Here is a 22,253-nt window from a genome sequence, read left to right on the forward strand (position 1 = left end):
ATAGTATTACTATAGGTTTTTTTTTCCCATCCAAGATGGCGCCGCAGACAGCTGCCACAGGACTTTCCTCTCTCGTACTTTCTATGTTTTTGTGAAATTGTTGTGTTAATTCTTCTCCGTGCTTCACGGAATGCTGCGCTGAGGTTTTTTTTTTTTTTAATGCCTACACATTCCGGTCCTGATAGGAGCGAAATGTGTGGGTGTTTTTTCCTCTCATCTCTCATTTCTCAGCCTCTCCCTTCCTCTGACAAGCCTCTCTCCTGCTTTGCTTCTGCGGACTCGTCTTGTCTGAGAGACCCTTCCTGCACTGTTCTCCGAATCGAAATTATGGATTTGATCAACTGGTCACGTCACGCAATTGACACAATCTTCTCGACTAGAAGTCTGGGTTCGGGGGAATCTGTCTGTCCTGCCGGAATGTTTGCAGCCGGATACACCATGGATGCCTGGGAGAAGTGGCGTGTGGTGTGCTTGGCGATTCTTTCCGTGGAGGACATTGAGGATATTTACCTATTCGGAACCATGATCACAGGATTTTTGCTGATTGGACTTGGCATTGCCCTGGTGTATCGAGGAAATCAGATAACGGTGGCAGCTGTTCAAAGCCCCACAAAGCTGCCCGACATGATTGAGGCGGTGGGCAGAGCTGTCGGCGCTCAGACTGTGGCTATTCAGAACTTGAGTCGTAACATTGATAACATCATGGAGAAGTTGATGGCTTTGCAGAGAGAAATTGATCATTTTGGTGGCCAGAATGGACAAGCGGGTTAAGCAGAAAAGGACACGTCTACCCATCTTAAGTCTAAACAAATTCCAATCTTATCTTGGCTCTCCCAGCAGCACTGCCTTCAAGGCCGTCGCTGTAGAAACGCTATTCTCCCCCTGGAGTTCACTGCAGTGAGACTCTCTCTGTGTGTGTTTTTTTTTTCCTCTATACTTTCTTTCTGTCTGTACTATGAAAGCTAAGTTGAACCGGAGTCAAATTCCTCGTGTGTGTAACATACCTGGCAATAAAGTGCTTCTGATTCTGAAGACTATACTATAGTGATGAAAATACCACCAAAATATTATAGTTATGAGTACTATAATATTACTATGGTATATGACTGTAGTACTTTTTCATAAGGGTAAAAATGGTAAGGGTAAACCTATGCTGCATTCTATTTACTTTGTTAATGGGAAGTCAAAGCTCAGAATGACATAATTTACGACCTCCATGCCGTCAAGGTATAAAGTATGAGAAAAACATAGTATGGCATAATTAACCACATGCTTCTACTTTATTTTTTTTTTTTTAAGAGAATGTTCAATCCAAACTTTTTCAAACAATATTAAAACACAAACCTGATCAGTTTAATCAATTTGTGAATTTTTTCTCTATATTTTTTCTACTGTGATATAAACAAAGTGTGGCTACCATTAATGTACACTCTGAAACACTTTAAATATTCAAATAATGTTAATTTATTCCATTAATCATCTATTTTCTGACACTTGGTCTAAACATATATATTTTTTAAATTATCAATCTGGCATTGTTAAATAAAGCAATATCACATGTAGGCCTTAGTCTGTTTAGTTTAAATAGAGAGCAATTGATTACAAAATAACAGGTCCAGCACTAGAGAAGACAGCAACATTTGGCATAGAATAAAAAAACTGAAAACAGCTTGAGAAATCCAATTTCTAACCCTTATCATAACATAACAAAAGCAAAAGGCACACAAACTGATTTGTAGAAAAGTGTACTGGACCTCATATATCCTTTCTTCTGTACAGCTGGTCCGTGTGTGTGTGTGTGTGTGTGTGTGTGTGTCCATGCTCACACAGTGGTTTCAGTGGTTTGTAGGAAGGAATGAGCTCTGGAGTTACTAAGGAAAAGTGCCATGTTATCTGTGCCATTTCTAGAGATGGATGAACTGTGCAGCTGGTAGTCTCGGCTGATGTAATGCTTCATACACACACTCCTCCACTTCCTCTTTAGCTCACTCTGGACCTGCCAAACACACACACACACATTCAGCAGCTGGACATTGAAAAGTTTTGATGAAATAATTACATGGAAAAAATACTGCTGATAGACAACCTGAACTGTTTCATGATATTAGGAATAAACAAATCCAGCAACAGTTAACTATATCAGGGAAAATTATGTCCTGAAACACTGGCTGTGTATCAGCTTAGATTTAGTTTCCTCAGCCAACTGTGTTGGAGGAGGTTATGTTTTCACCTCCATTTGTTTGTTTGTCTGTCTGTTCCCAGTATAACTCAAAGTAGTGAATGGATTCAGATCGCTTCCATTTCCGGCTGAGAGTATGCTGTGCGCATTTTGGCTGCCACTTCTCACCAGAGCTTTTCTTTCTGTGTTTGTATGGTTTGATGTTTGTTCTTTGTTTGAATGTTTTGTCTGCTGGTTGTGGCGTAGCTCCAGACCCAGTTTTGGTTGTTGGTTTCCTCAGGCCTTGGTCCACCATGGGTGATGCATGCTCTGTTTGCTATGCAGTGCAGTGAGCTCATTGTTCTCTTTTACATCAGAGTTGCCTGGTGCTCTGCGCAGCAGTGCTTCTGTGTTTGCTTTCTGGATCTATGGCATGGTGTTCTGAGCATTGTTGCCTGGTGGCATTGTGTCAGCTGTGCAGGCAATGTGAGATTTACCCTTGTGCACCTTTTGGTGGGACTGTGGCCAGCTATGCCACTGGAGTTACAAAATGACCTCTTTTGGTGGACTTTTATTTTTATTGTAATTGTAAAGCGACCTTGGTTATGGCATAGCTAAAGACCCAGTTTTGGGTGTCGGTTTCCTCAGGCCTTGGTCCAACATGGCCTATAGAAGTTAAACCTCAGCCGGTGGTCGCCATCTGATTACAGCTAAGGTTTGTTCACATTTTCATTTACTTTCGGTCCTCAGGATAAACAAAATGCTATTAAATGTCATTGAAATAACTTCTTAGTCTGTTGAGACATGGCCCGTTATAAATTTGCTGTTACCAGGCAATGACCAAGAACTGTATTATTAGGGTCGGTGTAGTTGTAGCAGTGTATTAGCAACTAGCTGTTAGCACTAGCTAATGTCAACAACATCGTAGCTGGTATGTTACTGTAGCAATATTTACGTTCAGTCATTTGGATGACTGTTAAAACCTTTCAGTCTCAAGTTTTTCCTTTACTGGATTTACTAGTTTACTGAGCTAGCGCGCTCGCCGGCCAAGCCGGGAGCCATCGCGCGCTCGCCGGCCAAGCCGGGAGCCATCGCGCGCTCGCCGGCCAAGCCGGGAGCCATCGCGCGCTCTCCGGCCAAGCCGGGAGCCATCGCGCGCTCGCCGGCCAAGCCGGGAGCCATAGCGCGTTCTCCGGCCAAGCCGGGAGCCATCGCGCGCTAGCTCAGTAAACTAGTAAATCCAGTAAAGGAAAAACTTGAGACTGAAAGGTTTTAACAGTCATCCAAATGACTGAACGTAAATATTGCTACAGTAACATACTAGCTACTGTTGTTGACATTAGCTAGCTTGCCATCCAAAATGGTGGACACCGGGGCGTCACGTGACCCTGTGACGTCAGGTGAAATACCTCAATAACACTCTGACTACAAATATGGACACCTCGAACTACAATCCCCAAGTTTCACAGCGCCCTCTGTCTCCAGATTACTGAGTTCAGCTGACACACTCATTTCTCCTAATCACCGCTCTCCCCATTTAAGCCTCTCGCACACACCACGCCAGAACGAAGTATCAGAACACTAAATAATAATAATTTTTTTTCTGACTTTTTCCAACTTACCCTATACCTGGAAAGAGCCAAGACCAAGGTAACGAAGTATCAGAGCGAAGTATTGTTCTGCTCCATTTAGTTCATAATGAGCATTGTTTACTCTGACTGCTTCTCATTTTCTGACTCTTTCCTCACTCTTTCACATTTTCGCCCTTTGTCCTCTCTCTACCATGTTGTTTGCTGATCACCCGGCCCTCGCTTGTTACCGACTACGATTCCAGTCTCTCATTTTGACTGTTTACAGTTTGCTTCACGCCTTCTTCTGCACATACATCCATAACTGCATGCATTCTGACATGGACAGACAACACAAAACATGCATTAAATGCATGACATCACGTAGCAGTAGCTCACACACAGAGAGAGAGAGAGACTCACCTCAGTGTTCAGAAAGCAATACAAGATGGCAACAACCAGTCCCTGTGGAAAGAGCACCACAATAGAGAAATATCAGAATTTCAGAAAACTAAAAATAATTTTTCTGAATTTTTCCAACTTATCCTATACCTGGAAAGAGCCAAGACCAAGCTCAAAGAATATTTTATAGTCTTTGAATATGTCGTTTTGGCTCTCTTCTCTCATGTACACAAACACCACATAATTAACCCCAAAGAGTGGAATCAACAACAGTGTTGACTTTGCCAGCCTCCTACAAAAGACAGAATACAACATTTGACAAACTTATTTAGTATAAGAAATGCTAATTAAAAAAAAAAGTATAGCCTGAAAAGATGTCTGATAAAGCATGGTAGAAAGCAAGTCAGCAAAACTAGAATAAGAAATGTGGAGAGTAAAACACAACAGGAAAGATAATTAGACAGATAACAATTAGAATGAGACAGGAAGTAGCCGAAGCGCAAGGACCGACACAGCACAGCGGAGCAGAGCGATGGACGTTTACGCTCTTAAACTGGATATTACTGAGCTTTAATAACAGAAATATAAACGCAGATATAGTGGAGTAACTGGGGGGATTTTTCCTTGTGTTTTCACGAGAGAAATTTGTGGACATTTTCCCTGAAAACCACCGATTTCTCCTTGTTCACATTGAGCTTCATTAACGCTAGCAATATTAGTTGGCTAAGCTAGCTAGTTTACGCTAACTCTAAACCTGACAGGCTATGACTGAGTAAATGTAGTGAACTGTTCGCATTGTCTTTATTTTTTTATTTTATTTTTTTAGTCATTATTTTTAAAACAGTTTTAAAAAAATAATAAATTCACGCATTCGTCATTGAGTCATCGTCTGGACAGAGGACTTGCCATGAAACTTACATTGACTGTGTATCGAAAAGTGGAGATCCCTTACGACTGTCCAGCATCAAAAAATTGGGAAATCTACTCTTCCTCACATCAAAATATGAAGCAGCGTTGTTTCCAGGGTGACTCCATAGTGATGTAACAAAGGGTGAAGCCATTATCTAGCAATCAGCGAAGCCGAATCACCGTAGTGGGCTCCCTTAGTGGAGCCCCTGCTGGTAGGTCTCCCCAAAATCCTACAGATTCTGTTCTTACAGGTTCTGCTGTTTCCTTGTGCCATTTTCTTCCAGTTGGTTGTCGCGCATTTTTGTTGTTTCAGTGCACCCCCCTCCCATTGACAATTTAAGATGTCTAGGAGGAAAGGTGGTATCCAAGACGATGAGCTTGTTTCTATGTCCACACTAAAAGATCTACTACAGTGTTTCCCACAGACCAGGTAGCAATTTGTGGTGCTCCACTGTGCCGATGATGGAATCGTGTGCAGTGGTGTCGTGGTGGTCGGTGGAGTCGGTCATTGGGGTGTATGCAAAGTGTTTACAGCGGACGGTGTTCAAACACACAGTATTTTTCTTCAGAGTCACCTGCTGGGGCTATTTTAAAGCTACAAGAAGCATTTGAGATTATTCAGTTCAATTTAAATTCTTTTAAGTTCTTTAAGAGAAGACAGCTAAAACAATTTTTCCCAGAACCCTGCCTGGTTTCATTCCTTAACCCAACTTCACATTACAGGGCAGGCCATTAGTTTGCTGGGCTTGATGTTGGTGGAAAAACCTGTCTTTTAAATTTATGAAAATTACTCACCAACATTGAAGTTAAAGTTTAGTTTTTACTAGAGATGCACCGATTGCAATTTTTTGGGCCGATTCCGATTTTCCATGGAGTGTGACCTGCCGATACCGATTTTGGCCGATTCCGATTTCATTTTTTCAAACCACTTCACAGCACACACAAAGACTATTTTCTTTTTATCTTTCCTTTAATAGAACATTCTGCCAGATTTTCAGTAATAAATTCAGTATATAATTCAGTAATAACACCTCAAAAGGTTGAAAACAAATAAAAAGACATTGTTCTTTGTAAAATCTTTCTTCATGTTTGGTATTAACATAATTCCTGAAATAGGAAATTCACACAAACATTTTTTCTTTTCCCATCCAATATCTGTCACAAAAACAACTTCCCCCTCATATATTATTTGCCAACTGCTATGGAACACACTTTCATAAGCCTATTTAGATTTGAAAACTTATGCCTTATAGAACAACCCATTTCTTCATTCAGTATCAAAATACAAAAATAATTTCCAGTCATACTTATACCATAGTCATTCTATCATCTTTGTCAAATGTGTATTTGTAGAGTAATTTCCAATGGAATCAAGTGCAACTAAGGTTGTAAAACAAACAAAAAGACATTTTTCTCTCTCTCTTTGATATCTCTCTTCAAATCTAACTAGATGTTTGGTAATAGGCTAACGTAACGTATTCCTGTAATGGGAAATTCACACAACCACAAACATTTTCTTCTTTTCACATCCAATATCTGGCACAAAAAAAAAAATTCACTATATTTGGATATCCAAATATAGTGATTTTTTTGTTGTTGTTGTTAACGGCGCGCGCGCCGGAGCTCGTTAGGCGTGCAGGACTGACACTGTTCTGCGCAATCGCACTAGAAAGCATGTTCAAGCTGCCAGTGTAGCTGCAGCCTTTTTAGTTGCGAATTACGAGTATTTCCACTTTCATCTCTGTGATACACAAGTTTTGATCGGCAGAAAATCGGCATATTTTAATTTTGCCCGGCCGGTCGCCGTTCATGGCCGATCACGTGAAAATCGGCCGATTCCGATCAGCAGCCGGTCAATCGGTGCATCTCTGGTTTTTACCTTAGTTTTTTGCCTTTTTGGTGGCAATCATTCTTTAGTTGACATTCAAGGAATACATTGCAAAAAACAAGCTGGAGGTTTTTATTTTAAATTGAACTCAACACTTACCTCAACCAATACTAAAATGAAATAAATAGTATAATGTAACAACAAAATAATAATAAAATATCATTAGATGTAAGAAACCACTTAAGGTAACACCAAGGCAACTAACAATAATGAAAAAGCATTACCCTAATTGGTGCAAAGCCTGCATGCCCTATCAGAACATTTAATTCTGCGTGGCTTCCTGAAAAAAAAACTCCAGTGCCCTATCGTAAGGGAAGTGATTGCTGAAGCGGGATAAACGGGATAATGCAATAAGGCCGGTTCCTCACGTAAAGCTGCTACTGTATGCATGAAAATTGGTTTAGGGCCTGACTCAGGGATGTCCGTTTCCTGTAAGCCAAGAAGGCTATGATAAAGCTCATCACGAGCACGACGTAGGCTACCTTTTAAAATAAGCGGTCGGAAGGCGAATTGGGAAGGCTGCGCTATTTTTAATTAGCGCAATGGATTTTTTTTTTCAAAAATCGCGAGTCTGATTGTGTGGCACTAGGAATCCATTGTGTGGCGCTGCGCCACACAATGGTCTATGTATGGGAAACCCTGTACTAGACAATCAAAAGGAAGTCTTCAACAGCATGCTTGAACTGCAACAGAAGAATTTCAGATCTTTTATGGAAACAACACTGGAATGCCACAACAAAAGATTTGATGACCTTATACGCATAGTCCAAGAAATCAAGGTCAGTCTGCAGTTTTTGCAAAAAGATATTGAAGACATCCACACTAATTCCCACCAACAGGAGCAGAGAATCAAAGAGATTGAATTAAAGATATTGCAACTGAAAGCTGATGACCTCAAATTACAACAAAACAGACTATCTGGAAAACCAGACATGGCGTAACATTTTGATAGATGGCATAACTGACGTTAAGGAAGAATCATGGGAAGAGTGTGAACAAAAGGTAAGAAGCCTCCTGAAAAACAAACTGCAGCTAGATCCAAAGATGATCAAAATCAAACGGGCTCACAAAAATGGGCGCTACGAGCCTGATGCACGTCCACGGTCAATTGTAGCCGAGTTACTGCGGTTCAAGGATAAAGAAGCCATCCTCCAACATGCGAAGTACCTTAGGGGCAGTCACATATTCATTAACAAAGACTTTCCTGAGGCAGTTAGACAGAAAAGAAAGGAACTTATCCCAGAAATGAAGGTCACCAGGGAGAGGGGCAACGTTGCCTACCTGTGCTACGATCGTCTCATCCCCAGACATGCCAACCATTACGGTTTGCCCGTAATCATTACGGTTTCGGTGGTCCAATTACGCTATTACGACTTTGAAGTCGATTATTACGGTTTTTGCTCATAATTGATATTTTCAAATTTGCCGCCAGAATTCCCACACTTGCGATTTCCCCGTCTCCCGGCAGAGGGCGCTATTACTAGAATGTCAGCCAATGCTTTAGAAACACGGTCTCTGATTGGTTAACCTCAGCAATTTTATCAAATTTCAACCAATAAGAGCCCTGTGCACATTTTGTACTTTAGAAGAAGCAAAAAATGGCTGACAGTTCAGCCGATCCGTCTGACCTGCCGCCGAACAAAGCAAGAAAAACGATCGGCAAAACTAAGACCGTGTACCAAAAATTTAAAAAGGAATACAGTACATTGTATCCAGTTATCACAAAATCAGGAAAATCATGAAAGTCTTAAACATCATCAGGAAAGTCATGCGTTGTGCACCGTATGTAATGTCCATTTCTCTGTAGCACATTCCGGTGTTTACGATGTCAGACAACACGTGAGTTCTGTCTCGCATCAAACTTTGGCCAAATCTGGAAGTGCTAACCGGACGATCACCTCGATGTTCGTTGATCGATCCTCGATTGACAGCGTGACAAAAGCTGAAGTTTTATTCACAAATTTTCTCGTGGAACACAACCTGCCAATCGCCGCAGCTGATCACAGTGGGCCTCTCTTTAAAGCCATGTTTCCCGACTCCAAAATCGCTTCGAAGGTAAGTCTGTAGATCTCTAGTCTATTATGTGATCAAGTTATGGAATAGTAAATCAGTTGTTAGCGACTCGTATTTTCGTTGCTTTAGCAAAATTCTTAGTATTTGCCTACAACTTACAAGATGTATGAATATTAAACGTTGATAAAATTACGTTTTTAATTTTTTTCTTGTGTAAATTGTTAAATTAATCAAAACTCTCTCTCCATACATACATACATACATACATACATACATACACACATAGATAGATAGAGCTGATGTGATTACATTTTGATTAATTTTAAACAGTTAACGAAAAGAGAAAAAATGCACTTATAATTATCAAAGCTAAATAAAATAACATGAATAATACATTAATATAGAATCAGTAAAATTAAAAATAAATTACCTACTGAAAGTAATACATGCATACGCGCACACACATATATGCATTTGACATTTTCCAGCATAGGACTGGCACTGTATGAGCAACTCATTATAATGTGCCTAAAACACGTGTATTTAATTACTGTTATAGATATGTTTATTTACAGTTTTGCAAAGGACCAAAAATTCTAATAAATACTGTACTAATAAGTACTGTTTGAACCAATGTTTTGTTAATTGCTGATATTTTTATATTGTAATTTGTCATTTTTGAGAGAAAACACTTATTGTTGCTTGAAGTTATATAATAAAGTTCTCAGTTATTTGATAATCATTTGATTTCTTTTCAGAATATATATTCTAAAAAAAGTTTTTTATGTTCATTTGCAAATATTTTTGAAGTTTGACAGAATAACTGAAGTTGTATGATTTAATATTATAAGTATTCAAATGGTACTGATTGCCCTTTATTTTCACTGTAAAAAGCCACCAGAGGTCACCATTTCTGAATGCATTTTATAAAATTTTCCAAGCCCAAAGGGGGGCGCACCCCCCTTTGGACCCCCCCCCCATGCGCACACTGCGTGCATTATGTCTGCCGTTGGCAGACATGGACAAATATCTCAAAACAACCATTACAGTTTGCTATCATATGGGGTTGGCATGTCTGCATCCCCCAAGGCCGACAACCAGAAGTACTTCTCAGAGGCATTCCAACAAGGAAGGAACGGATACCGGACATCGCAGACCTGACCCCAGACCCTCCAGGACAGAAGCTGGTGCTTCCACTTCTGACATCTGAGACTTCTGAACTGTTTTGAGTCGATCTCAGACTGTGTCACATGAACAACAATCTGTTAAGTAAACCAGACATGACCACTACTTCCAATCATTCCTCAGTTAGGGCACTTGATCCTCTTAACATGAGTTCTCTCATTTTTAACTGATTTGATGTAAACAATGATTGTAATGCGACACCTATTTTTGATCTAGATCCAGACACCAACATACTTTATAACCACTTTTGTGCTTCTAATACTATCTCATAGTATCATTCTGAAGACTCTTTCAATAAATTATCAAACTCAAGCAAAGGAGACTCCCTGTCTATGATCCACATTAAAATTCGTAGTCTTCAGTGTCATTTTGATGAACTCAACAACTACCTCCAATCTTTACAATTTAAGTTCTCAGTTATTGCTTTGACAAAAACATGGTTAACAGGAGATACCGTCCAAAATTTTGATATACCGGATTACAACAGTATTCATCGTGTTAAGCTGATGGGATGGGAGGGGGAGTTACATTGTATATAAAGACTGGGTTGAAATATGTGGAGAGAAACGATCTTGACTTCCAAAATGACGAAATGGGCACTCAGAGCATCTTTATTGAACTGATGAGTACATCTAAAAAAGATAAAAACGTAGTTATGGTATGTACAGTATCTATAGACCGCCTAACACAAGCATTCATGACTTTGATGAACAACTGACACAAAGCATGAGTAAGGTCAATGGAAAAAACAAGCCTTGCTACATATTCGGAGACTTCAATATAGATCTCATAAAAAGTTCCAATTCCCTCACTGTAGATAACTGTATAAATAACCTATTTTCTTCTTCGCTTGTTCCACTAGTATGTAGACCAACAAGGGTAACCAACAAATCTGCAACACCTAATAGATAACATCTATACAAACTCCTTAAATAGTGACTATAAAGTAGGTGTTCTGGTTACAGATATTTCTGACCATTTTCCTATATTTATAATAACCGGGATTGAGGAACCGAAGATAACAATGGATAGATACACACACCGTTAAGTTAATAACAGAAACATAGAGAAATTTAAAGAACTGCTGTCTGACGCATCATGGACCGGAGTATTAGAGGAACTTGACACTGAGACAGCATTTAATTTATTCCATAATATTGTAGGAACCATATATGATAAAAGCTTTCCTCTTAAGACGGCTAAAAGCCCCAACCAAAGTTACAGAAAACCATGGTTAAGCAAAGGATTACTCAAATCAATAAACAGGAAACAACTATATAAAAGATATCTAAAAATTCCAACGCCTTTGAACTAACACCAATATAAAAAATATCAAAAACTCAATCACATGTTGAGAATTGCAAAAAAGGAATATTTTCACAAGAGGTGTACGGAAGCAAGTCTTGATATAAAGAAAACATGGTGTCAGGAGAAACAGACGAGGACCCAAGAGCACAAGTTAAATGTTTGAGTTTTATTGATAACAGGGGAAAGGGAGTTGGGAGGATGTGCATGTGTGAAGTTCAGTGGCAGGAGGGCTGAGAGGCAGGGATGGCTGGTGGGAGCATGGTGGTGATGTCTGCGGTCTCCCATCCAAGCACTGACCAGACGGGATCAGGCATAGTCAGAGTAGTGAGGCTGTAAGCTAACAGCACTAGGTGTTCAGGCAGTCTCCCAGTGAGCAGTTCCTCAGCAGACAGACAAGACAGCACAACCGGCAGGAGTAGGGAACAGGCTGGAACACAGAATCACAGATCAGGTATCAAGATAAGGGACAGAAATGCAGGGTCAAGTTACCAGGACTGAAGAGTTGACGGAGTCGACGTCTAGAAGGCGATCTGACACTGAAGCTAGGGAGGACAGCAGCTTAAATACACACAGAGGAGGAGCAGGTGATGGGCAACAGCCAATGACAGCCACTGAGAGTTAATAAGAGGAAGTGTATGCGGGCGTGGCCGGTAATGCTGAGTGGAGAGGAGTGGAGATGTTACCCGACGAGAGGAAACCCACAGGTAGGACCATGACAGAACCCCCCCTCAAGGGACGGCTCCAGAAGTCCCTAGCCACAGATCCACCAAGACGGGCGGGAAGAGGGGGAATACCAGTGGAGGGTCAGAATTCCTCTGACCGGTCAGTGTCCATCGCCTCCGCACCCTCTTCACTGTCAGAAGACTTGTCACCCAAGGGCCCCCGCCCAGGATTTGGTTCAGTGTCAGGCTTGGGCACTGGAGCAGGGGCAGGGTCCGGAAGTGGATCCGCACGGTGAGAACCCCTACGTCAACCTCGTCGGATGGAGGGCTCGTCAGGGTGTAGTCGATGGAAGTCAGCGATGAGGGCCGGATCCAGAATCCTTCCAGAAGGGACCCATGCCCTCTCCTCAGGACCATAACCCTCCCAGTCTACCAAGTATTGGATGCCCCTACCCCTACATCACGAGCGGAGCAGTCGCTGGACCGTGTAGACTGGTCCACCATCAATGAAGCGTGGAGGAGGAGGCGGCGGTGTTGCCGGGACCAGGGGGCTCTCGTGCACTGGTTTGAGTTTGGAGATGTGGAAGGTGGGATGTATCCTCATGGTCTTGGGCAGCAGCAGCCGAACTGCCGTAGGACTGATGACCTTCTGTATGGGAAAGGGTCCGATGTAGCGAGACGCCAATTTGCATGACTCCACCCGTAGTGGTAGATCTCAAGCCGACAACCATACCTTCTGGCCGACATGGTAAACGGGTGCCGGGGTCCTCCGCCGGTTAGCCCCAATAGCATAGCTGGTACTGGACTTCAGGAGTGCGGTGCGGGCCTGGGCCCACGTGTGGCGGCAGCGGCGGGCATAGGCGAGAGCAGACGGGCAGGTGGCTTCTCCCTCCTGGCTGGTAAACAGAGGTGGTTGATACCCATACACACACTGGAAGGGGGAGAGTCCGGTGGCAGAGCTGGTGAGGGAGTTGTGGGCATACTCCACCCAGAGCAGATGTTGAGCCCAGGCGTGGGGGTTGCGCGAAGCCACACACCTAAGTGCCTTCTCCAGTTCCTGATTCATGCGCTCCGTTTGGCCATTTGACTGTGGGTGAAATCCGGACGACAGACTGGCAGTGGCCCCGAGGAGGTGGCAGAATTCCCTCCAGAAACTGGTGGACAACTGTGGGCCCCGGTCGGAAACGATATCCCTGGGCAGGCCGTGAACCCGAAAGACGTGTTCTAAGACGACCCAGGCAGTCTCCTTAGCAGTTGGCAGTTTAGGGAGAGGCACAAAGTGGGTCATCTTACTGAAGCGGTCCACGATGGTGAGGATGACCGTATTACCTTCCGATGGAGGAAGACCAGTAACAAAGTCCAGGGAGACATGGGACCAGGGACGCATGGGTACTTGCAGGGGCTGGAGTAACCCGGCTGGGGGCTGACTGGGGGACTTGTGCTGGTTGCAAGTGGGGCAGGCTCTCACAAAATCCTGGATGTCCCTCCTCATCGACAGCCACCAGAATCGCTGAGACAGCAGATGGAGAGAGCGTGTGACCCCAGGGTGACAGGCCAGGTGGGAGTCGTGTCCCCATTGAATCACCTGAGACCCCAGGTCGGCTGGGACGTAGAGACAGTTGGAGGGGCAAGCGCTGGGGCCTGGCTGGTCCCTGATGGCCTCTCGAACCTGCTCCTCGATGTCCCAGGTCAGGGCAGCAACGACACAGGGGCTTGGGAGGATGGGTGTTAATTCCTCCTTGGAAGCCTCATCCCTCTGAAACATCCGGGAGAGTGCATCCTGTTTGATGTTGCGGGAGCCAGGACGGTAGGAAAGGACAACGTTGAAGCAGGTGAAGAATAGTGACCACCAGTGCTGGCGGGAGTTTAGTCTCCTGGCTGTCCGGATATATTCCAGGTTTTTGTGGTCTGTCCAGACCACAAACGGAACCTTAGACCCCTCCAACCAGTGGCGCCACTCCTCGAGGGCGAGCTTGACTGCCAGTAGCTCGCGATTGCCGATGTCGTAATTGCTCTCTGCTGGGGTCAGTCTTCGGGAGTAGAAGGCACAGGGGTGCATTTTTCCATCCTCAGCTGCCCGCTGGGAAAGCACAGCCCCGACTCCCACATCCGAAGCATCTACCTCCACCACAAACTGCCGCTCGGCGTCAGGCATCCGGGGGATGGGAGCTGAAGTGAAATGGACCTTGAGGGTTTCGAAGGCTTTGTCAGCTGCTGCCGTCCATTGGAAGGGCTGTTTGATGCTGGTCAGTGTGGTGAGTGGGGCTGCCACGGTGCTGTAGCCCCGGATGAACCTCCTATAGAAGTTGGCGAACCCCAGGAACTGCTGCAGCTTCTTACGGCTCTCTGGAACCGGCCACAACATCACTGCCGACACCTTCGCAGGGTCCATTTGTATGCTGCCCTCGGTAACCACATATCCCAGGAACGAGACAGACCGAGCGTGGAACTCGCACTTCTCTGCTTTCACAAACAACGAATTCTCAAGCAGGTGGCGCAGGACCAACTGGACGTGGTGGGTGTGTTCAGACAGGGTCTTAGAGAAGATCAAAACATCATCCAAGTAAACGAAAACGAACTTGTTGAGCATGTCTCTGAGGATGTCGTTTACCAGCGCCTGGAACACTGCTGGGGCATTGGTGAGACCGAATGGCATGACCAGATATTCATAGTATCCCGTCGGGGTGTTGAACGCAGTCTTCCATTTGTCGCCTTCTCTCACTCGCACCAGATGGTAAGCATTCCGGAGATCTAGCTTGGTGAACACTGTGGCCCCTTGCAGTAGTTCAAAGGCAGAGGAGAGAAGTGGCAGAGGGTAGCGGTTCTTAACCGTAATGTCGTTCAAGCCCCAGTAATCTATGCATGGGCGAAGAGAACCATCCTTCTTCCCCACGAAGAAAAATCCAGCTCCGGCAGGAGAGGACGATGGACGGATTAGGCCGGAAGCCAGAGAGTCGTTTATGTAGTCTTCCATGGCCTTTCTTTCCGGGGCTGACAGGGAGTAGAGACGGCCCTTAGGGTGTGCGTTGCCTGGCAGGAGGTTGATGGCGCAGTCGTATGGTCGGTGTGGGGGCAACGACGTGGCCTTGGACTTGTTGAACACCTCCCTCAGGTGGTGATAGCAGACAGGAACCTTGGATATGTCAGGGGTGGAGCTGGTGGTCTCCTGGTTGGTTGGCAGGACGGCTCCCTTCAAGCAGGTCTGATGGCAGCCCCTTCCCCACTCTTGTATGGTGCCAGTCTCCCAGTCGAGTTGGGGGTTGTATAGATGGAGCCACGGGTATCCTAGGATGAGTGTAGGAGGTGGAATTGGATGGACTCCTGGTGGTTACCTGACAGCAGCATTGTCACGGGGGCTGTGATGTGTGTAACGGTGCCGAGACGATGTCCACCCAGCGCTCATACAGGAACGGGTGGAGTAAGATGGTGGCACCCCACACCCAGCTGCCGTGCGAGCTCAGTGTCCATGATGTTAGCTTCGGCTCCAGAGTCCACCAGGGCAGCCAGGGCACAAGCGGTGTCGGGAAGCTGAAGCAGGGGTTTACGGATGGAGGTTAGGCGGCGCTGTCGCTCCTTGGGGGTGAGGGAGGTATGGCCGATCTCCATGGGCTCAGACTGATTATGTCGGCTTTGGGGCATGACAGGTGGGAACTGGGCAACGGAAGACTCACCCCGAGTGCGGGTGGCAGGTTGACTAGGACGCCCCTTCTCTCGTCTGCGGATCTGGATACAGTGATCGATGCGTACGGTGAGGGCAATAGCCTCATCGAGTGTCGGGGGTTGCTCATGGGAAACGAGCTCATCCTTGACGTAGTCCACCAAACTGTGGAGGAAGGCGTCCACCAGCGCCGCCATGTTCCACGAACTGCGCCTCGCCAGGGTGCGGAAGTCGATGGAGTAGTCCGCCATCGTCCGGTTGCCCTGACGGATACTCATCAGTGCTCGTGACGCCTCTGTTCTTGACGCGCCCAGGTCGAACACCTTTAACATCTCCTCGGTGAAGGCACTGAAGGAGGCACGGTCTGCCGGTCGAATTCAGCTGTCCCCCACAGCCTAGCCCAGCCGGTCAGGTGAGTGATGACATACCCCACCTTGGCTCCCTCCGTCGAGAAGGTCCTGGGCTGCAGAGAGAACTGGATACAGCAGCTGGTCAGGAATGGCTGGACCTGGTTTGGGTCACCATTGAAACGTTCCGGATTACCGATCTTCGGTTCCGGGTCACCGGGAGCCAGAGCAGGTGGAACGGTGAGGTTAGTGAGAACTTGTAGGACCTGGGTTAGTTGATGCTGTAATAGTTGTTGCTGCTGGTTAAGCTGGCACAGAGATGCAATGTCGCCGGCCATCCGGTGTATTTCTCCCTCTGTACGTTCCAGTCGCTGCAGGGCAGTCACTTCAGGCTCAATCACCATGATGGTCAGATCATTCTGTCAGGAGAAACAGACGAGGACCCAAGAGCGCAAGTTAAATGTTTTATTGATAACAGGGGAAAGGGAGTTGGGAGGATGTGCATGTGTGAAGTTCAGTGGCAGGAGGGCTGAGAGGCAGGGATGGCTGGTGGGAGCATGGTGGTGATGTCTGCGGTCTCCCAGCCAAGCACTGACCAGACTCAACCCTGCTTAGCTTCAGAGATCAGACAGGATCAGGCATAGTCAGAGTAGTGAGGCTGTAAGCTGACAGCACTAGGTGTTCAGGCAGTCTCCCAGCGAGCAGTTCCTCAGCAGACAGACAAGACAGCACAACAGGCAGGAGTAGGGAACAGGCTGGAACACAGAGTCACAGATCAGGTATCAAGATAAGGGACAGAAATGCAAGGTCAGGTTACCAGGACTGAAGAGTTGACGGAGTCGACGTCTAGAAGGCGATCTGACACTGAAGCTAGGGAGGACAGCAGCTTAAATACACACAGTGGAGGAGCAGGTGATGGGCAACAGCCAATGACAGCCACTGAGAGTTAATAAGAGGAAGTGTATGCGGGCATGGCCGGTAATGCTGAGTGGAGAGGAGTGGAGACGAGAGGAAACTGACGAGAGGAAACTCACAAGTAGGACCATGACACATGGGGAGTTATCAATGAAGTACTAAATCATAAAAAAATAAATGTAGGCCCACAAGAAATAAAAATCGGAGATAAAATCATCAATGTTGGAATGTGTAACGAGTTTAACAAATTCTTTGTTGATACTGGTACTAATCTAGCAAATAAAACTTCAAGAATGCAAAAAGATCCTATAAGTTACATTAGGGCCCCTAGAAATTGTTCCCTGTCACTTTTTGAACCACCTTTGAACACAGAAGTAGAGGACATAGGTTTTTTTTAAAGATTTTTTGGGGCTTTTTTTCACCTTTTTATTGGATAGGACAGTGCAGAGACAGGAAATGAGTGGGAGAAAGAGAGGGATCGGGAAATGACCTCAGGTCGGAATCGAATCAGGGTTCCCAGATTTATGGTATGGCGCCTTATCCACCTGAGCCACGATGCCCCAGAGGACATAGTTTTAAATTTAAGACACTGCCGCTGGATATGATGAAATTAAATCTAAAGCCCTAAAGATCCTCACTCCTCTTACCCATATTCTTACATTGTCTTTACAAAGTGGAGAAGTTCCCACTGGGACAAAAACTGCTAAAGTAATCCCTATCTTCAAAGGTGGAGACCCAACATCATTTAACAACTACCGACCAATCTTGGTCTTGCCCAGTATGTCAAAACTGTACGAAAAGCTTGTCTATAATCAACTGATTAAATATCTCAACACTAATAATATCCCATACAAACACCAATACAGTTTCCGCAAGGGTGTATCCCCTTCTCTTGCCCTAATACAACTAGTAGATAGAATATCTACAGCCATTGATAAAAACAAATATATAATGGGAATATTATTTATCAAAAACAAATATATAATGGGAATATTATTTATCAAAAGCTTTTGATACAGTAAACCATACCATACTTCGGAAATTAGCTGCTTACGGTGTTACTGGCATTGCATTAAACTGGTTTCAAAATTGCCTGAATAATAGAAAACAATATGTGACTCTGAACGGAACCAAATCTACCTACAAAGAAATTCAATGTGGAGTACCACAGGGGTCAATTTTGGGTCCTTTACTATTCTTGATTTACATCAATGATCTAGCAGAAGCCTCCTCAATACTGTATTTTATACTGTTTGCCGATGACACCAACATATTCCTTTCTCATAAAAACTTTGATTCTCTGATACAACTGGCTAATCAAGAATTGAGTAAAGTAGCTAAATGGTTTGAAGCAAATAAATTATCAATAAATACTAAAAAGACAAATTTCCTTATTTTCTGTAGTAGAAATAAAAGCTATATCAATAAGGCCAAAATATTCTTAAAGAATGTTCCTGTTACACAAGAGAGACAGACTAAATTTTTGGGGGTAGTAATAGATGACAAATTAAATTGGAAAGCCCATGTCTCTGCCATAAGTAAAAGAGTTGCTAAAACAATTAGTGTTATTGGGAAAATCAAATACTTTATCCCTCAAAAGACTCCCATAATTATATACACAACAGTCTCATTTACCCATACTTGACTTACTGTAGCATTGTCTGGGGATGCACCTAACGTACAACTCTACACCCTCTTATAACTCTCCAAAAGAAATTCGTAAGAATAGCAACTGCTTCTGACTTTCGATCACACTCGGCTCCTTTGTTTCAAAAATTAAAAATACTAAATATCCATGATATCAATAAATTGCAAATTAGTATCTTTACATTTAACTTCCTGGCAAACAATCTCCCCAATATATTTGACAATTTCTTAAATTCGAATCCACTTGTACATAATTATTATATCCGACAAAGGAATCAGCTCCATATTCCTCTCTTCCGCACATCATTAGCACAGTCTTCCGTAAAATATAAATATGTCACAATATGGAACAGTCTTCAGACAAATATACGAACAACCTCCTCTTTTCTGATGTTTAAAAGTGCCCTGAAAAGCCATCTCATAAGCCATCCTAGTCCCTTCTAATAGCCTCATATGATCAGTTCTTATTTTGCTTTATATTAAGTATTTAATTATCCTTATTGTGTTATCACTCTCTATACATTATTTGTATTATTTTCTCTATAATCACGATTATTGGTAATTAAGACTATAATCAATTTTAAATAAGTATAGAGGAGGAGGGCCTAGTATAAGCGATAAATGCTTTTTCCCTCCTCCTGCACCTGTTTTGTTTATTGTATTATGTTCTTTCTTGTTGTGCAAATAAACAATTAATTCCATGGCAACGCCATTGACATGGATGCCTCCAATGGCAAGCATGTCAAGTTTTTCTTGTTACTAATTTGTCTACCTGAAAGACCTATAAAAATATGCTTCAAACAGGAAGGAATTTTCTGACAAATTTCAGACATTTGACATTGCTGTGACCTTCACCCTGTTTTAATTCTAAGATCTAATTCATTCATCTGCTGATTACAACAATTCCATCAGAATCAGCTTTATTGGCCTGGTATGCCTGAGTGTACAAGGAATCTGTCGCTAGTTTACTGAGATCCTACAGTGCATGCATGCGCGCGCGCGCCCGCACACACACACACGCACACTGCTGGACATAAATAAGACAATAGTACAAAAACCTGAGAGATTACAGTGCAAATATAACAATTTTAACGACCACTTACGGTACACAGAACAGTTAACACACTGACACATGACAGTAAAGTGATGATAGTAAATAAATACAACCCCGATTCCAAAAAAGTTGAGACAAAGTACAAATTGTAAATAAAAACGGAATGCAATAATTTACAAATCTCAAAAACTGATATTGTATTCACAATAGAACATAGACAACATATCAAATGTCGAAAGTGAGACATTTTGAAATTTCATGCCAAATATTGGCTCATTTGAAATTTCATGACAGCAACACATCTCAAAAAAGTTGGGACAGGGGCAATAAGAGGCTGGAAAAGTTAAAGATACAAAAAAGGAACAGCTGGAGGACCAAATTGCAACTCATTAGGTCAATTGTCAATAGCTCATTAACATGACTGGGTATAAAAAGAGCATCTTGGAGTGGCCGCGGCTCTCAGAAGTAAAGATGGGAAGAGGATCACCAATCCCCCTAATTCTGTGCCGACAAATAGTGGAGCAATATCAGAAAGGAGTTCGACAGTGTAAAATTGCAAAGAGTTTGAACATATCATCTACAGTGCATAATATCATCAAAAGATTCAGAGAATCTGGAAGAATCTCTGTGCGTAAGGGTCAAGGCCGGAAAACCATACTGGGTGCCCGTGATCTTCGGGCCCTTAGACGGCACTGCATCACATACAGGCATGCTTCTGTATTGGAAATCACTAAATGGGCTCAGGAATATTTCCAGAGAACATTATCTGTGAACACAATTCACCGTGCCATCCGCCGTTGCCAGCTAAAACTCTATAGTTCAAAGAAGAAGCCGTATCTAAACGTGATCCAGAAGCGCAGACGTCTTCTCTGGGCCAAGGCTCATTTAAAATGGACTGTGGCAAAGTGGAAAACTGTTCTGTGGTCAGACGAATCAAAATGTGAAGTTCTTTATGGAAATCAGGGACCCCATGTCATTCAGACTAAAGAGGAGAAGGACGACCCGAGTTGTTATCAGCGTTCAGTCCAGAAGCCTGCATCTCTGATGGTATGGGGTTGCATTAGTGCGTGTGGCATGGGCAGCTTACACATCTGGAAAGACACCATCAATGCTGAAAGGTATATCCAGGTTCTAGAGCAACATATGCTCCCATCCAGACGACGTCTCTTTCAGGGAAGACCTTGCATTTTCCAACATGACAATGCCAAACCACATACTGCATCAATTACAGCATCATGGCTGCGTAGAAGAAGGGTCCGGGTACTGAACTGGCCAGCCTGCAGTCCAGATCTTTCACCCAGAGAAAACATTTGGCGCATCATAAAACAGAAGATACGACAAAAAAGACCTAAGACAGTTGAGCAACTAGAATCCTACATTAGACAAGAATGGGTTAACATTCCTATCCCTAAACTTGAGCAACTTGTCTCCTCAGTCCCCAGACATTTACAGACTGTTGTAAAGAGAAAAGGGGATGTCTCACAGTGGTAAACATGGCTTTGTCCCAACTTTTTTGAGATGTGTTGTTGTCATGAAATTTAAAATCACCTAATTTTTCTCTTTAAATGATACATTTTCTCAGTTTAAACATTTGATATGTCATCTATGTTCTATTCTGAATAAAATATGGAATTTTGAAAATTCCACATCATTGCATTCCATTTTTATTTACAATTTGTCCCAACTTTTTTGGAATCGGGGTTGTATACTGCATATGGTATTGGTATTGTATGTGGGTAAGATATTGCACCAAAAAGTGTGTGTGGGGGGGAGGTGTAGTTTAAAGGCGGATTTATACTTCTGTGTAGAATCCACGCCATAGGTACGGCATCAACACTCACACAGGGTGAAGTATTAAAGGTCATAGGCAATGGTCAGAAGTGAAACGTAGAATATCAACTTTATTGTCTAGAAGAATGACCCAAAAAGCAAATTCAAATTTTCCTAGTGTCTAATTTGCACCCTAAAATTGAATAAAATGGTTAAAATATACTGTTTTGCCCAATTTCCGAAGGTTTGTTTACATCTCACTTATGCACACTTTCACTGCCAGGGGACAGTCATCGTGACATAATTCAAGCCAGCAATAGCGATTTTGAAGTAGGAACTCTCTAAATTAAATATCAAGAGGTGAAACCATATATGTATGGCCGTTGCGAAGCATTCGGTGAATGTAGCTCACTGGTTTGACCGTGCGGCCTCAGAATCGGACAGCGACTCGGCCGACTCTGATCGCGGTGAACCCAGACCTCAACAAGACTTGCGCCCAAATTATTTATCCTGGACTACCAGGATATATATATATATATATATATATATATATATATATATATATATATATATATATATATATATATATAAACACACATATATATATATATATATATATATATATATATATATATATGTGTTTATATATATATATATATATATATATATATATATATATATATATATATATATATATATAAACACACACATATATATATATATATATATATATATATAAACACACATATATATATATGTGTGTTTATAT

General features: G+C 43.1%; 1 protein-coding gene across 1 annotated transcript in view; it reads right to left on the reverse strand.

Annotated features, from left to right (window-relative positions):
* Positions 1-1,539: 1,539 nt before the first annotated feature.
* Positions 1,540-22,253, reverse strand: part of vipr2 (vasoactive intestinal peptide receptor 2) — a 122,197-nt gene continuing 101,483 nt past the window's right edge. Inside the window, 3 exon segments of the mRNA XM_060900562.1 lie at positions 1,540-1,996; positions 4,150-4,191; positions 4,279-4,420. Coding sequence (XP_060756545.1) covers positions 1,823-1,996; positions 4,150-4,191; positions 4,279-4,420 — 358 coding nt within the window. The 3' untranslated portion in view covers positions 1,540-1,822.

The sequence above is a fragment of the Neoarius graeffei genome, chromosome 19, assembly GCF_027579695.1.
Source record: "Neoarius graeffei isolate fNeoGra1 chromosome 19, fNeoGra1.pri, whole genome shotgun sequence".
Classification (NCBI taxonomy): Eukaryota; Metazoa; Chordata; class Actinopteri; order Siluriformes; family Ariidae; genus Neoarius; species Neoarius graeffei.